The sequence below is a fragment of the Nycticebus coucang genome, chromosome 2, assembly GCF_027406575.1.
Source record: "Nycticebus coucang isolate mNycCou1 chromosome 2, mNycCou1.pri, whole genome shotgun sequence".
NCBI classification, from domain to species: Eukaryota; Metazoa; Chordata; class Mammalia; order Primates; family Lorisidae; genus Nycticebus; species Nycticebus coucang.
This window is the reverse complement of record NC_069781.1, coordinates 152,770,673-152,788,938: the sequence shown is the minus strand read 5'-3', so window position 1 is coordinate 152,788,938 and position 18,266 is coordinate 152,770,673. Positions and strand designations below refer to the sequence as shown.

The following is an 18,266-nucleotide window of genomic DNA, read 5'->3' as shown; positions in this document are numbered from 1 at the left end:
AGTGTCAGCTGCTAAGCTCTCTCTTTCCTCCTCCCCTAACACAAAGGACTTGCGAATTCTTGTTTCAGATGCTAGACTACATCAACTTCAACACTGGCTCCAGCTGCTGATTAAACTGTTAGCAGGAAGGGCCAGAAATGCTGAAACCAGACTCCTTTTAAACAGGCCACTCTGGCCATGTTGTCTGATGATTTGGTGTAATAGGAAATTATTGTTAACAAACCAAACGCCCTCAACAAAAGACATCCACTCTCGGCCTTTGTGCTTTCTCTGCCTTTGGAGGGAAGGGGGCTGGAGGAGAGACTATAGGGAAATTCCTTTTTTCCTCCTTTTCCTATTTAATAAAAATAATCATAGGAAAGAAATAAAATGTCAAACAGAAAAGAAGAATCCTCTTAGATGTCCCCACACCGATGATCTATTATTTAATAAAATATGCAAACTTTCATGAGTACACACACGTAAAGTTACAATAGATAAAAGTTACAAAAGATAATTGTAAAAGTACTGAAAATTAAGTTGGAAATAATTTAGTCATTATAGTAGTTAAAACTGTCTGCCATTTACTCTGAGCACAGTATCAAAAGGGGTAGTGGCTATCATTGAGAATTTTAAAACTATGATTTAAATGCAGGTTTGAATTCAGAGATAATATACATATTTGAAAAAGCGGCTTTCTGATATCTAATGAGAATCAATACTTCATTCTGTCTCCTTTCTTGGAAAATGCTCACCTTCAGTCTTATTCAGACAAATCTATTTTTATGATAATTATTCCTAGTAAAGCTATCAATTATTGTAAATTCTGTTACATGAAGTCATTTGGAGAATATTACGGCTATCAATAAATGTTCTCAACTTCTAAGCACATAGAATTTTTAAGCCTTAAATAAGATTCTGAAGCAAAATATAACGTAGTCTTCCCAATTCTTCTCCCTCTTCCTCAGACACAGATGATACTTCAAAGGACAACCCCAACATTTAGAGGAATGAGTTTGAGTATTCCACGTATCAACTGTTTTTCAGAAAAGAAGAGGATAACACGATGTTTACTCTATAAGCATCAATTCTATAAAAGCTAACTATTTATAGAAACTTTCCACCCAACAGCTTTTTAACCACAGGTAACTCCAAGTGGAAAGAAGGTAGGTGGAAGCAAAAGTAATTCCTACTTGATTCTAAAAATGGGGTTGATGAATAAGCTACAGGCACACGCCACAAAACAAGGTTTCAGCAGTCCTATCCTGTAAGATCATAATAGCATATTCTCACTGTACTTCTTCTACGTTTGGATATATTTTGATACACAAACACATGCCGTTGTGTTACAACTGCATTTAGCATTCAGTACAGCCATACAGTAACACACCGCACACACAGCCTGGGTGTGCGGCCGGCTGCGCCATCTAGGTGTGTAACCATCCAGGTGTGCAGTGGGCTTCACCATCTACGTGTGTGACCATCCAGGTGTGCGGCGGGCTTCACCATCTACGTGTGCGACCATCTAGGTGTGTGGTGGGCTGCGCCATCTACGTGTGTGACCATCTAGGTGTGCAGTGGGTTGCACCATCTACGTGTGTGACCATCCTTGTATGTGTGCAGTGGGCTACCCCATGTAGTTATGCAGCAATCCACACCATCTAGTCTAGGATGTGGTAGGCTACACCATCTACGTTGGTATAAGTACATTCTATGACTTTCACACAACAGCAAAATGGCCTCATGACGCATTTCTCAGAATACACCCCATCGCTGAGTGACACATGGCTGTCCTTCCGAGAGATCTGCCCCACACTGGACGACGCGGAGCACTGTATGATGTCCCAGACACCTACCCTAATTAAGTAGCAATACTAGTCCTTTAGACTGTTGATTAAAAAGGGTTATTCAGCATCAGACACTTATATTACATTATGCTCAAGATGCAGACATTTACGCTAAATGTTACACTCTGGAATAAATCATAGAAACATACAGATGATGTCATGGGTCATCACAATTAATGTAGGTACTAATTAGGCAGAACGCTCACGTTAGCTGAAAGCATCTTAAAGTGGCTTCTTTTCACGGCCCCTCAAACAGGAGGGATGAGACCAGTCCTAAGGAAGGATTTAGCCAGACAGAGCTCTTGTGTGTCAGAGACAACGGATCCCACGTCCCCCAGGACTGACCTGGCGTGCCACTCCCTCCTCAGGTTCTGGCGTGTGGTGAGCAAGGGAAGGATGGCGGTCAAGATTTCATTCCTTTGTTCCACAGGGAGCCCCTCTCTTTTAACTTCATGAAGCACAGCATTTGTCTACAAGAAATGATCCAAAAAAAAGAGAAAGAAAAAGTGAAAAATTAATAATAAAAAAAAGCCCATAAGCAAATAAGGACAGCAAATCAATGGCTTTTTTATTACAGTTCCCCTGCTAACAAATCAATACAGTAAATGATGGTCAAAAATGGCCAGCACATATTTTGTGTTTAATCAATGTACATGGCACGCAGGGTAAACTCTAAAGCTCCAGTGCCTTAAGTAACACATCAGGGTCCTGTGCATTCTCGGTCTAATTTTCTCAGCACACCAACAATTTTTTTTCCTGAGCATCGCCTACCACAAGCTATTATTAGAAATGATCGTCACGTACAACTCACTGCCTCACTGTGCGTTGTTTTGCCTTTTTATAAAAAAGTAGACTCTGACTTTGGCTGTTTCCTGCCGCCCAGCTGAGGCTTTCTGCACTGCCTCTCTTCTTTGAATCATTACTTTCAATTTCTTCTCGTGCTGGCGATTTTTTAACGGGGGGAGGTCAAGAAGATTTACTCATTTTCCTTGTTTGTTGCAAGTCAAGATTTTACAATGAAGAAAACAACAACTACAAAGATCAGAAAGCATATTTCTATAAATGAGTATCTCAGGGAAAATCTTTAGAGTTTATAAATGTTGTTTTTCATTTAAAGTTAGTAAAGTTTCTTTGGAGATTTTATAACCAAGGCAATTGCTAAAAAGAATGAAAGTGTCACTTTCTGTGTTTTAGCCACTCCATATATTCCTTACCTAATGGGTGCCAATACATTTGTTTACTTAAAGAGCATACTCATAATACGACTGTCCTTTAACTTGAAATACGATTTCCTTAATCCTCTGTAGCATCTCACAGTGCTTATTTAATATCTTCATGACAACCCTGAACAGAGGTGCAGTGAACATTTGTGGTTTCTGTTGCCTACATCCATCCCCCATCTACCTGTGTCTGACAGCCACACTCAGATACCCTCTAGGGGAAGTCTTTGTTATCGTATATAGTCTTAGAGGAACTGTCAGCCAAGGTGCCTTGCCTCCCCTATCAAGGATGTGGGCCAGGCCAACTTGATCCTCTTTTCTAGGACTTGAGACTCTTAAAAGAAAAAAATCTTGGGGAAAAGATTTAGAGGCAATTTATCAATTTCCTCAGTTACTCCACCATCCCTAGTTTCCTGAACTTTCTGAGTCCAGCTCATTCTCTTTTCTATTGATAGTTTCAGTTATCTAATATCTTTTCAAGAAAGACTCACTTTGCTTAAATTCATTAGAATCTATTTCTGTTGCTTATCAAAAAACCTAACTGGGCTGGCTGCGGTAGCTTACGCCTGTAATCCCAGCACTCCGGGAGGCTTAGGTAGGTGGATTGCATGAGGTCAGGAGTTCAAGACCAGTCTGAGCAAGAGCAAGACCCCATCTCTACTAAAATAGAAAAACTAGCTGCATATTGTGGTAGACACCTGTAGTCCCAGCTACTTGGGAGGCTGAGGCAAGAGGATCATTTGAGGCCAAGAGTATGAAGTTGCTGTGAGCTATGACACCACAGCCTTCTACTTACAGGGTTGGAGTATGACTCTGTTTGAAACAACAACAAAAAAGACCCTTAACTGATATAAGCATATAAGGTGAAAAATAATATCTCCATTGTGAAGGAGCCAAAATAAGCTGATGAGCACCAGCCAGGCACTAGCTAGGTCCGGTGCCACATCCATTACACTAGCAGACGTATTCAATTGGACCCTCAATCAGCTTCCCATGGTACCAACATTTTCAGCCCTCCAGCACAGGAAGGAACATTCAGCTTCTCTAGCAGATTCCAATGCTTGGAATTCAGGACCCAGAAGTTATAAATTCAAATACTCACTAGGGCCAGGCAAATAGCATGAATGAGTTAAGCAGAGGTTACCCAGAGAGAGCACACGCTCGATCTGAAAAGGCAGCCATGACTCAGTTCCAGCCAGCTCAGCCCCTCAGAAAAGCTGGCTCAACAGTGCCCGATTCATGACTTTTCAAATGGTCAAAAAAATCTGCTCCTTTTTGTGTTTTTTTAAAATGTAAAAACTCCTGAGTTTGTACATGTTAGAAATTCATTTTTAAACTTTTTAAAATATCACTTGGGCCAAGTGAGAAACACCAATGGGCTGAACAGAACTCGCTGTTCTGCAAGTTCACGGCCTCTAACCTAAATGACGTTGAATTTCAGAGAGGTCTGACCCTCACTGGGTGTCCTAACAGCAGGGCTGCTCCTTGCCTGGGATGCCCTATCTCATGTACTTGAAGTTGGAAGCACATCAAAAAGTCGCATAGTTGATCACCATGTTTGTGGATATACATTATTTTACCAAAGCAAAAATACATCGCATAGAAGAGAAAGTACATATCTAAATAGCGCTAAAAATTTGATGAAAATAAAATTATTTATCCCTTTGAATCTATTAAAACACGTGTTTTTAGAAAGTCATTTTACTCTTCCTTGCCGTCCACATCATTTACATTTTATTGAAGGCTCCTTGTTTTCCTTGGGGAAAGAAAAAGATTCCAGACAGTAAATTTCCCAAGGGGGGATGTTGTGTGATTAGCTCAATACTGTATCCCCATTGCCCACCTAATAGCTTTGAATACATATTTGCCAAATCAGCAAATAACGAAGAAACTGGAAAAGCACTACAAAAACAAGGGCAATGTTAGCCTGTCTTCTTTTAAGAAATTACTATTACGTAAATAATAAACTTATAAAAGAGATAAACTAAGAGACAGTTATTTGCTTTACCAAGCAGCTTTTCACACAGAAACGTAAAAATAATTATAACAATAATTCACTTTAAAGTCTCTTAAATAACCAGATACCCTGGTTCGGCATCTCCCAAACTTCATTCTAGCATGTCCTTATAATTTTGCCATATTTGTGTACAAGCTACATCACACAGTATTTAGTATATTCCTTCCAATGGACCTGTTTTTTAAAATATAAAATAAATTCACTTCAAAAGAAAAATGTAAAAACCAAGGGTACTTGAAATAAATGAGAAGCTAATCATAAAAGCAAATACATTAGAAACAAAACAGTATTTTTATTTCCTTCCAGGTAAACATTATTGCAGCTGAAGGCTCTGACATGAAGCGCACTCCCTCTTTGTAAATGAAGATGTTACCACACGTTGGTGAATGCTGAAGGCGCATGAGACTTAAATGAAGATTTCCTTGACATAATCATTTGAAATGGAGCTAAAGAGGGAAGCATTTTCTCACAGCATGGTCCTCACATGTTCAAAGTCCCCAAGCACCACCCAGCGCCATCCTGGGTAACACCCATGGTCCGCATCCTCCATGATGAACGCTCTGCCCTGCTGCAAAGGTTTTTAAACACTTTGCAGAGAAACCTCTTTTCTCCCCAAATGGATTCGTACCCAGAACTCTACTATACACAGCAGACCAACCAGAGCGGTTCTCTTTGAAGCTGCTATGGAGGACCTAGAAGTCCTCCCTTTGTCACGGGGCATCGCCTCAAAACCAAATCTAAGAGTATCTTAAATAACATTCCAGTTTTTAAAAGTTTACGCGTTGTTGGTAAGAATGCAAAACGCTACGATTCTGATGAATAGTTTGGAAGTTTCTTAAATACAAACTTAGCATATGACACAGTAATCCCATTTCTAAAGACTTATCTAAAAAAATAAAAAATAAAAACTTCATGAGCAAACAAATAAATGCAAACAAATGTTCATTATTAGCTTTATTCCTACCACCACCACCCCCAATTGGAAATAACCTAAATGTTCTTCAGGGCATAAATGGAGAAAGATGTGGCAGATGGAGATAAACCATTGGTACACGCAACCCCTTGGATGCATCTCAAAGGCATTACGTGGAGAGGAAGAAGGCGTTTATATGACATTTGGGAACTGGTAAAATACTACAGGAACAGAGAGTGCATCAGAAGCTGTTAAGGATTAGGTTGGGCAAGGGATACGTGAGGGAATTGGGGGGATGACAGAACCATTCTGTATCCTGATTGTGGTGGCAGTTACAGGGGTTTATACTTATATTAAAACTCACAGAACTGTATGTGTTCAAAAGGTCAATTTTATTGTATGTAAATTTTATAAAACATATTGGTAATTTAAAAGTTTCACTTTCATCACATTTTTAAAACAAGAAAGAATGCAGAAAACAAGTTATAAGTAAATAGATCCAATGACTAAGCAGTAAAAATATAGAGAAATATATCTGAATGACAGAAATGAATTGTTACAAAAATTTTTTTTTTAATATTGGAAAAGGAAGGGTGAACTTTGAGCATTCAGTCTTTAAAATCTAGTATTTCATAAAATTTAGGGTTAAAAGAAATCACTGCACAAAAGGAAATTCCAGTGTCAAAAGAGCATTCTTTTTACAAGGTAGTTAATGGAGATATTTTCCTGCTCCTAATAGTTTCAGCTCCTCAAGGGCTGACTTTCACCCAGGAAATGTTACTAGGCCATTTTTCCATTAGTTGTAACACAGAACTGTTTTCAAACAAGCCCCAATTTTTAAATAGTCTCCTACCAAAAACACATTCTTTCTCCCTTACCCTCAAAATACAGGGGGGGAAACCCTCGGGGTTTCAGAAGTGTGCTCTGGAGGCCACATCTCATTTCTTGAGTAATCCTTTTTCAGTAGTAAGCTATGGAGAAGGTGGCGAGATCGGAAAGGACTAAGCGTGTTCTTCAGGGTGCTGGCTGTTCAAATCCCAGCTGTCACCTCCTCGCTGTGGGTCCTTCCCATAACGCGAATGGAGGTCCCGTGAGGATGAGCTGGTTGCCTGGGCCTGCGCGTGCTCTTAGGATTACCATTGTTTCGTTCCATCTTCACCTTAGCTAATCTACCTTGTGTGCTAGTTTAACAAAGAGATTCTTAACTCTGTTACTTTAATTGAAAACACTTTAAAGGAAATTAAGCAACTGCTAAACAATTACAGCCATAAAACTTCCATATACTGCAGGAGCAAGAGGCATGTTCTTTTGCATTCCCCTAGTGGTAGAAATCTTTATCCTTTGCGGGTGGGTTTTATTTTCAGAATCTGATTTTACTCGACCTCTCTCCATCAGTGGACACCTCTCCCCGCCAGGCCACTGCCCAACCCTAAGCCCGCCCTTGGTCTGCTTGCAGGCTCCTCGTTCTGAGCCCTCAGCTGTTGTTACCTGGAGGTCAGACCCTGCACTCTTCTCTCATCTCTTCTGCTTGTTCTCTCGGTGGGTGATCTCCCCTTTAAAGGTGTTAAGAGTCCCAAGAAGACTACTGACCTCTACACTTTTCAGCGGACACCCAATGCAACCTTCGTCCATCCACATTTGAGCTGATTATTTTTGCTGCCCTCCTGTACTTCTCTAGAGTGTTGACTACACCATTCTCAATGAAATGAGCCAAACTAGAACCCTGGCAAGCATCCTAGTCTCTCCGCTTGCCCTTTCCAGTGTTCTCTACACCTGAACACTAAATCCTGTCAGTCTTCTCTCCCCAGTCTGACTCAACCATACCCTTCCCCACTGCAAGCAGCTTTGTTCAGACCTACCTTTCATGCAATGGCCTCCAAACTGGTCTCTTTGTGTAAATCTCACCCCTTTCATGAATTTTCTTGCTTTAAGAGTAATCTTTTAAAAAGATATGTTCGAACATGTTATTTTCTTTTAAATAATGAACAACCTCCAGTGGTGGTTTTTAAGTTATCTCCATAAAGCTGTGGTCCTTCCGAGAAGTATCCGAAGGTCACCAAGGAGACAGGGGTGCTCTGACATCCGAAATCCCACCTAAACCAGAGCACCTCTGTTTATATATGCTTCGGTTATTGGCATTTGGAAGATATAAAAATATATATATATTTTAAGAGTCCAAATTTCTTAGCCTGGCAAAAAGCCCTTCTTGATACAGGCCTTGCCTACTTCTCAAATTTTATCTCCTGCCACCTTCTATTTAACATAAAACTGATGGTAACTGGGACAACACATGGTTGCTCTACTTGTACTTTCACTGTGTAACGTGCCAGTAACTATTCAATCTTCAAGAAACATCTCGAGAAACACCTCCTTTGTGAAGTCTCCTGCACCCTTCCACCCACTTAAGTGAGTTGGTCACCCCTCCTTATACACCACATCCCACGCATTCGTTTAGATGTTTCCTCCCCAGAGTGTGAGCTCTGTGGGCACAGACAGGGTTCATACCCATTTCTTAATATTCTCCAACGTGCCTAGTATGGCAGCGTGCCATGAAAGCAACCCCTGATAGCTGCCTTGGAATAAATAAAGCCAATGAACATGCTGGGACACATTTGGTGAATAAGGTGAACAATCAAGCCACAGAGTATTATTCAAGATCAAACGTGGTGTGTGAAACAAGCGTTGGTTTGATGCAAACTGTTCCTGAAGACAATTTGAAGAATGAAGTTGTAGAAACTATTTTTAAGCAATAGAATCAAGAAAAATATGCCCTTGGTAGGTGACTAGTTAAAAGGGCAATATTCATGTCAATGGATGTGTCTAAAATGCCACCTTCTATAATGGTAGCAAACTAGCAGGCCAAGGCAGGTGGATCCCTTGAGCTCAGGCCTTTGAAACCAGCCTGAGTAAGAGTGTGATCCCATTGCCACTAAAAAATATATATATATATATTATATATATATATACTATATACATAAAATATATATAATATATAATATTATATTTATATATTATATAACATATATTATATAATGTAATATATAAATATATAATATATATTTATAATATATAAAATATATAAATATATAAAATTTATATTACATATAAAATATAATTTATATTTATATATAAAAATTAGCTGGGCATTGTGGCAGGTGACTGTAGTCCCAGTTACTTGGGAGGCTAAGGCAGGAGGATTGCTTAAGCCCAGGAGTTTGAGGTTGCTGTGGGCTGAGCTGATACCATGGCAGTCTAACCTCTAGAGTGGGCAATGAAGACTCTCTCTCTCCTAATATGCTAATGGAAGAAGTCTCACTTTCCTTATTTCAGTAGAGAAACCTACTTTGGACCCTGGCAACATATAACATATAAAGATCCTTGAGAATTCCCCAGTGCCTTTAGTTTCTCCTGGCTCAAAACTAAAGCAAAAAATCCACAGCTAAAGAGAAAAGTTGTGAATTAAAAAAGAAAAATCAAAAGTTAAGGAATCTTGAATTTTGGTTTAAGTTTCATATCTTTCTTGGAAAAAGTGTCCCGATTCTGAATGTATTCAACCAGAACTGCGCAATCCCTTCTGTTCTTATTGGATATGTTGTTACTCCAGTGACTTCAGCACGTGCACTTGTGCCACTGAAGGAAGGAAGCCCATGTGGATGTGTGCGATGTGCAGAATGTGTTGCTCGTGAGGTTTTCAGAGAAAAATCACTCTGAGACTTAAAAGTAGAATTACACCATTTCCTCTTTACTAACAATTCCATGTAAGTCTTTAATTCTTGTGGTTCCTCTAGATATGGAGTAACAGCTTCAGACAGGCCTATAACTCCAAAACTCAGACTAAATCCAGGCTCCTTACAAATTAGAGAACTTTGTCTACAGAAATACATGGAAACAAGATGGTATGCTACAAATATGGCTGGTAATCCCGCTTTAATTCATTAAAAAACAAAAAAAAATTCTGCTACTATTCTTGCAATATCTAAAGGCCAGGGTCTCAAAATTATATACCTTTCCGACCTTCCCATCTTCCCAGTCTTACCACCACCACAGAAGCAAAGCTCTCTTTATGGGGAAAATGCCGCTCCTACACTTTTTATACACAGAGCTGTCTCGTTTTAGGGTTGTATTTCCTCTCTGCACACACAAATTACAAAGATATGCTCTGACTGATAATGAGGGCTAAAGGTTCAACTTGTGAAGAAACTTGGTTTAAGATGTTATCAGCTGGGAAAGCTATTTCCTCGCATCAACATTGCCACGGGCTGTCAAAACCCAACCAGAGTCCCTTCTTCAAAAGTCCAGGAACGCTTTTTTTTCTTTCTTTTCTCTTTTTTTTTTTTAAGAAGAAAGGCACAGAACCCACTGAGATAGCCTTAGTCCCATCAAAGAAAGGTCGCCGTCCGGTCCTTCATTTACTGACTGTCAGTGCGAGATGGCTCTTTTGTGGGGCCGCTGTAGCTCAATGCTGAGTGATGCCTTCACATTTGCTAAACTGGACTGGGCACCACCAAAGATTTCCAGCATGCTTGGATCCACAGCCCAGCAGAACAAATAAACATTCTTCCCAGCCCCTTTGCCTACCTTATCTCCCTCTCCAGGAGCAGGAGGTTTTGGGGGTGCTAATGTTTATACAATGTTCAAACTTTCTTTCCTCTGTTTCCTGAATTTGAGAAAACACATCCTGGATGACCTCGGCTAAGAGATAACACCAAGTCCCCCCTGGGTGCCGAGTCTACTGGACTACTTAAGGCTGCCGTCGTCATCCTCCCCTCCCCCACCTGTCATATTCTACTCACCAAGGAAAAGCAGGAGAGAAGCTGCACCGTCTGGAAAGGAAGCACAAAGGCAGAGGTCTCCAAGAGGCTGCCAACAAAGGAGGCTTTTATTCCCACCTAAGGACACACTCCGATTCAGTTAGTCTCAAAGACCTACTTTATTCAAATGTCTAAGCAGAGTTAACTAAATGAATCCTCAAAAATGTACCAGAAAGACGTATTTCAGTGGTTTTCCATCATGTAGTATCAAGCTACGGGAACTAACAGTAATCAAGACTGTCTGGGGAAAGAATTCAGGGAAAATGTTTCATTGATCAGTTTTCTCATCTGCAAACAGTAAATGAGATGATCCTTGTAAAGTGCTTAACGCAGCACTCAGCACGTACAAAAGTCACGATAAATGTGAGAAACTGCTATTACTGCCGTTAGCAGGAACACTAACATGTAGAAAGTTGGGGGAAAAAATATTATAGAGGAACAGACATGGATACTGATTTATGAAAACCCAAATCCTAAAACACCACTGCCATGACTTTGAATGATGACTTTCCCCCCCCAAAGCACTTACATGTTATCCGCCATCTTTCTCCTTCTACCAATAGAGAAATCACTCCACCTCATCTGTTTCACAAAAAGCCCTGGAGCCACAGCAGCCTGCCTGGCACTGGATGAACTCTTGGGGACAGTCATGTGGGTGACCAACCACTGGAATGTTCCGGGGAGAAGATGGCCTGTCCCATACATTTCACCTGGGACACTGTATGAAACTAAACCTCAGAGCACCAGCTGACAACTGTGGTATTTCAGATGATGGTGAAAAGCAGCTCCAACGTGTTTTTCAAGGAAAGCAGAAGAAAGAAAGGAGAAAGGAGGGAAGGAAGAGAGAGGAGGGAGGGAGGGAGGGAAGGGAAGGGCAGGGGAGGGGAGGAGAGGGGAAAGTAAAAAGAAAACAGAACAGGGAAAAGAGAAGAGAAGAGGAGAGGAGAGAAGAAGGAGAAAAGGAAAGGAAAAGAGAAGAAAAGGAGGAAAAAAAGTGTTGTTTATAGAAGCCAGCTGCTTGGGCCTTGGCGCCAGCAGCCCCTCGTCCTGCTATTTTACGCTCGCAACCCCTCTGCCCCCACTGGCACAGGTACAGCTAAATGTTGACTTCAATGCTTCAGAGAGCACTCTACCGATTTTGTACATGATTAATTGCCAAAGACATGGCTGGCCATATGGAACAGAGAAAGCATCAAGTAATTCATACTTCTGTATGTGATCGCTTGGCCCCTGTTGTTTTAATGTACAGGAAAGAGCTAGTATAGCACAGCCCTGGTGTCTTGCCCCTGACAGCCCATTAAGAAATCTCAAAGCACCTAGTCGAAGCTTATGCTGTTGGCTTTTCAATAGCAGCCTAATAAAACAGAAGCAAAGCTTTCCAACTAGTCTTAAATCTTTCACATACAGAACATTAACTACTGCGGCTAAAACAACGGGCTTCTTATGATAGGAAATGGGATTTGATTTCTAGTCTCTGCATACTTACTGAAAGCCTTTTTTGACCTTTATGGGGTTTACAAAATCATTGTTCTTTTCTCCCCTGTTTTCCAAATAGCCAAATAGGTTGGTTGGTTTCAGCAGTTTACTCTTTGTCCCTATACATGCCGTCTAGATAATAAAGGTGATTCAGAGAGAGAGAAAAGGAAACAGCATAATTATCCTTACCAAGAGGGTCCAGCAATCACTGTAGCTTCTTAAGCATTGTCTCCCCTTGGAAAGAAGAAAACACGAAACCTATACTCGGGAGGGAAAAGCCTCCCAAACACACTCACTCTCATGACCCTTGCTCCTTCCCATCATTCTGTGAGATGAAATCCATCCCATGTGGGAAAGAATATCAATTTGTTCCCCCGTTGTCCTGCTGTTGGCTCTGGGTGACACTCCACTCCAGGTGAAGAGGAAGGTGCCACCTGAGGGGCGACTCTACCCCAACTTGCAGTCCACTCACTCTCTCCACTATAACATCTTTGCAGATTGCTGCTTTCAGTCTAAAGGGAATATATATTCATTTCTACAATGATTTTCAAATGACAGCACTACAGGTTGTAATACAGGCGTTCCCCGAGTTATGTGTCACAGTAAGTCCCTGAGTCATAAACATCCAGCTGACATGCGGCTTGCACTTACCAGTGCAACCTATTACAGCCAGGTAAATATACCTGTTCTGATATGCAAATTCAACTTTCAGAACACATCTGCAGAACCTGTCTTGTTTGCAACCCAAAGACTTCCTGCACCATCCGTCATGTCCTTTGTCAGTTCTGACTTGTGTGGGTGGGGATGACTTTGTTGGCAATTTCCACTAGAAAATATTTATATGGTATTTTTGGTCTGCAGATTTTTAAGTGTTGGAATCATCCTCACACCAGAACGACGCTATATGTGGGGAATTCCACCGACTGCCTATTTGTACTTCATTTATTTATTTTTTGCAGTTTTTGGCCAGGGCTGGGTTTGAACCCGCCACCTCCGGCATATGGCACAGGCGCCCTACTCCTTTGAGCCACAGGTGCCGCCTGCCTTTTTGTTAGCAGGATCGTAACTTTGCCTTCCCTGCTGAAATGAGCTAACACCATGGTTAGAGCGCAGAGCTGATGGGCAGTGCTCTGACTCCCTACTGCCTCTCCTCCTCAGAACGAGGGGGTGATGAGCAACTCGACTAACAGTCCCGAGAAAAAGATGGCAGGAACAAGACTCCAAGAAGAAAATAGAAAACAAGCGCTGAAATTGACTCGATAATACCACAAGGAAGACACAACTCAAGATCTCTACAAAGACAAGGAAAGCGTTCCCACTGACCATCGTCTATAACGCCATTTTACTTTATCTTTTATGATAAAGCACAATGATAATGTAATTCCCATTTTGCAGATTTTCACTCTCCCCTTCCAGGAAGGTGAAACTCACAGGAGTAATATGTCAGCGGCAGAAACACGAGTATGCTAAGTCTTTATATTTCCAGTTGGGTGGTACTGTACTAGTAGCTCTAATAGATTATATGTAAACAGATTATCCCTAATACTTCTCTCTATATAATAAACACATGATCCCTGATACTTCCATATTATATACACATAACAAAAAGTAATACACATAAAAGTATCTTTCTAAAGTCTCATCCATGAAAATAAACCCACCAGAGCTGCAAACTTTCAATAGAGAAAATAAAAAGGTTTAAGCTGCTGCCGTGGCACACAGGGATGGTATGTAGAGACAGAATCAAGTGTGGTCCTACCCATATACTTCACACAGTAAGCACTAAAATGACAACTGACTCCCCTCCAATTATTTCAGTGGTGCCTTGCCTTATCTTTGTCTTTTTATCAAAAACCATACACTCGGCAAATAAAAGCAAGAACTCTCCCAGCCCAGCTACAACTCACACATGCTCCTGATTCCCAGCTGCCACTTCTAAGAATCTCAGTGCACTCATCTGTTGGCTGGCCTGTTAATTGAAGGTGAAGAATGGCTAGCTGCGCCGAGCACTAAATAATTGAGCCACTGATAATGTTTGGTCTCAAAGTGGCTTAGCACCCCTCGATCCTTGGACAAGTGAAAAGTTACCCAAGATCTCCATCAGATCAGCTCCCTCCTTCCCCCAAACATCAGTAGCACAAAGGCTGAAGTGGTCTGCCATGCACACTGGATTCTATGAAGTGTAAAACATTGGGGGAGCGGGCAAGGGGGAGGAGGTCTTTGAAAAGGGAACGGAAAAAGAAATCACACTTGCAAGAGGATCCAGCTGACAGCTCAGTCCCTAACAAGTGAGACGAGTGAATGTGTTTGGAAACACCGTGAATGCGGGAAGAGCTCAGGCCCTTTGTCTGCAGCCCTACAGTGTGTCCTCAGCCCAACTGCGGCCTGCGCCACTGAACATATGTTTTCTACACAAGAACTGAAGCAGAAAAGGCTCTTTTGTTATAATTCACTCCTTTGTACATATGTGGCCCCCCTCTAGCCACCCCCTCCTTCAGTGACATCCAAACCCAAGCCCTTGTGGAAACTGTAATTGTTCTAGGAGGGCAAAGCCAGGAGGCCCAGCTGAGACCCTGCTACTGCCCCCCGGCCTAGAGAACTGGTCCCCGCAACAGTGGCCATGAGAGAAGAGCTGCATCTCCTTTGTGCCTCACTCCTGCCCTGAACAGGCATGTCACCCAGGACATCATTGAATCCAGCCATCACCATAGATAGGAGGCCTCTCAATTTTAAAGATGAGGAAACTGAGGAACAAAGTAAATTACTCATTACTCCCCAAAGCCACGGGGAAAAGCTCAGTTTTAGACACGTGGAGTTTAAAGGGCTTGCAGGATACTCAGCAGACAGGGGTTTAGGTTGTAAGACAAATGTATATCTAGACATCAGAGATCTGGGAAAATTCATACACGCATGCATACACCATTTTACCCTTTACATGTCACTGTATTTGAGCTGGGATCTGGACAGTACAGAACTCAAATTTAAGCAAAGCTAGTGAGTGGATTTCTCGGCTCTGGGCTATATGAAGAAAAAATTATAGTTGCTGAGTCAGGAGATCTCCCTCATAGCACAGGAAGGAAGAACGAAGGCTCAGAAGCCACTGCCGGGTGACTGCGCTGGCCACAGGCAAGTTATCCCATCTGGACCTCAGTTTCCTCATCCATAAAATGAGGATACTCATAGCAGTTACTCTGGAGGGTTGATCAGATTCATTGTTCACATGTAAGGCCTTTAGAATAGTACTTGGCTCATGGTAACCAGCCAAGAAGTCTTAGCTACTTTTTGCCCCCTAGAATTTTGCTACTGAGACTTAGGGGTTCATCTAGAGTATCAGCCACTTAAAGCCACATTAATAAAGTTAGTCATCACTTTTTATACTGCCTAAGCCTTTCTTTATTCCTCCCTCTCCTCCTGTTCAGCGTTAACAGAGCATCTATCCCAGATAAGCCTCTGTCTCCTACCCTGGATGCTTCCTGAATAATCATAAGGATGAGGATCCAGCGGCCAACACTGTCGAGTGCGTCCTGCGGGTCAGGCGCTGCCCACACACATTTTATCACTGAATCCTAACAAGCCCACGGGCCAAAGGTGTTATCATTTCCATTTTGCAGATGAAAAGAAACTGAGACTCAGAAAGGTGAAATAATTTGCCAAATTTTATACCATCAGTAAGCAATGAACCAAACCCATCCAGGCATCAACTGTAAACTCACTTACACTTTGGGAAATGCTTTCAGAAACTTTTATCTCATTTGATCCTATGTAAGTTGAGTAGAGAAAAGTGTCAACCACATTTTTATAGATAAGAAAACTGAGGTTCAGTTAAATAACTTATTTAATATCAAAATTTACGAAGGAGTTAAGCTAAGACTGAGCACAGTGCTCAGTACAAAATTCCCATGTGATAAATCACATTCCTATGTGATAAATCAATCAAATCTCTGCTAACTTATCACATAAGTGAGATATTTAAAAAGATCACAATACCTGGCAACTTGAGCTTATAATCTAGGTCCAGATATTACCTAATACTTAGTATATGGGGTGGAGGATGACCAAGGGGTTATAAAAGCTAACTGTTCAAATGAATGCAGCTCTTAGGATTTACTCTGGTTCATAACATAGTCACTCTGCTCTACTAGAATACCCTGTTCCTTGTCTTCCATTCAACACGGACATGTTAAGGACTGTCATGTGTCAACAGAATGACATGTATGTAGTGGTCCCATAACACTGTAATATATTTTATTGTACCTTTTCTATGTTTAGACATGTTGACACACACATACATATGACAGCGTCCAGTGGCCTGCAGTATTTAGCACGGTAACATGCTGGAGAGGTCTGCAGTCCAGGACCAACAGGACATGTGGTTACGGCCCCAGTGTGCAGCTGGCTGTGCCATCTAAGTCACTCCATGACATCCACTGAGTGACAGACTGCCTAACGGTGTGTTCCCCATTGTTAGGCAGCACACATGACTGTACTATTATCTTTCCATTTCGAAACAACAAAATGAAAATGTATACCTATAAGAACGAAGATATAACTAATAAATATCACCGCAAACACCCTTTAACAATCTTATTTTCCTTAAGATTCCTTAGGTCAAAGCTATGTTTCACTATAATGAAGCAGCTCATGCTATTGACACTGTGTCTATTAAAACTTTACATGAAATAACAACCTGGTAGGGAAAGATAATTCCGTGAGAACCACACAGGCAGAGTTGCTGCACATGTCCTTAGATAATGTCTGCCTCAGACAAACGCATCCTGCCCAAGCACCACCATCCACTGTCTTCAGAGTCAGACAGGGGCGGGGACACACACACAAACACAAACTGTATACATCTGGGATGTGGGTCTCTAATAGGAAGTCGGGACATTGTAATTGAAAATTTAAGTGTGTATTATTAATGCATTAATAGTAGTTATGAAAAGAAAGAATCATCACAATAGCTATGTAAGATATATAATCAGAAAGATGTTAATAAAAACAAAAGTAATAACTATTACTTATTTGATGTTTATTTACTATATGCCAAACCCAGTCCTAATCACTTTTTAGGCATTCCCAACTTAAATCCTTACAACGATACACTGAATAGGTTTTTTATTATTATTGTTGTTATTGTCATTATCCCAAATTACAGATAAGAAAATCAAGGTACAAAGATATGAAGTGACTTGCCTCAGATCACACACCTGGTAAGTAGTACAGCCAAGACTTAACATCCAGGCAGTCTGACAGCAGAGTTCACTCTCTACTCACTGAATTATACAATGACTAATATAACATAAAATACCCTCTGTGAGGCTGGGATACTGCATCTCATGTAATCCTTCCAATAACCAACAATGAGATAGGTTGGTATTATTAGCAAACTCATTTTACAAGAGAAGGAGTCAAGGCTCAGAGTATTCAATAACTGCCCAAGACCTCATGGCAAGTGGACGGCAGGGTAAGAATGGCAGGTAAAATTGGAGTAAACGATGCCAAGCTCTCGACAACGGTTTCTATAACAGACTGGGATCCAGAGATGGTCTCACAACCTTCTTGTCTGGGCTCTCACCTGGACACACAGAGCATGAGAAGTCACAGAGGGACGAGCCCCAAACGGCCGATGAGCCTTAGCTCCACCAGACTCTCTTCCCTTGTAGATCCACTCCAGATAGCCCAGATGCTTCCCACATCAAGGTTGAAAACGATAAAATAATTTAGGATTTATTTTGCCCTTTCATATGTATGAATATTACATATGAATGGAATATGAGTGTTAGAAAAACACTAACTTCTGAACACGGCCATCGCCCAGCCCTCGCGTTTGGCACTTGTCATTCCGTTTCTATGTTTAGTGCCACTGACAGCAGCCGTCCTTAGATCTAATGTGGGGCATACGCAGCAGGAACGTAGCTTCTTTCCTGTTAGGAAATAATATCCAATGTTCACATGAGCAATTAGTCTAAAAATAGAATTTAAGGAGCGCCTATCTATAAGCTT

At 41.2% G+C, this 18,266-nt stretch overlaps 1 protein-coding gene across 3 annotated transcripts in view; it reads right to left on the bottom strand.

Moving 5' to 3' along the window:
* FTO (FTO alpha-ketoglutarate dependent dioxygenase) overlaps positions 1-18,266 on the bottom strand; it is a 413,048-nt gene that overhangs the window by 162,479 nt on the left and 232,303 nt on the right. For all 3 annotated transcript variants that reach the window (XM_053601915.1, XM_053601925.1, XM_053601932.1), the window contains one exon: positions 2,172-2,296. In XM_053601915.1, the coding sequence (XP_053457890.1) occupies positions 2,172-2,296 (125 nt within the window). The remainder of the gene's footprint in view (positions 1-2,171; positions 2,297-18,266) is intronic.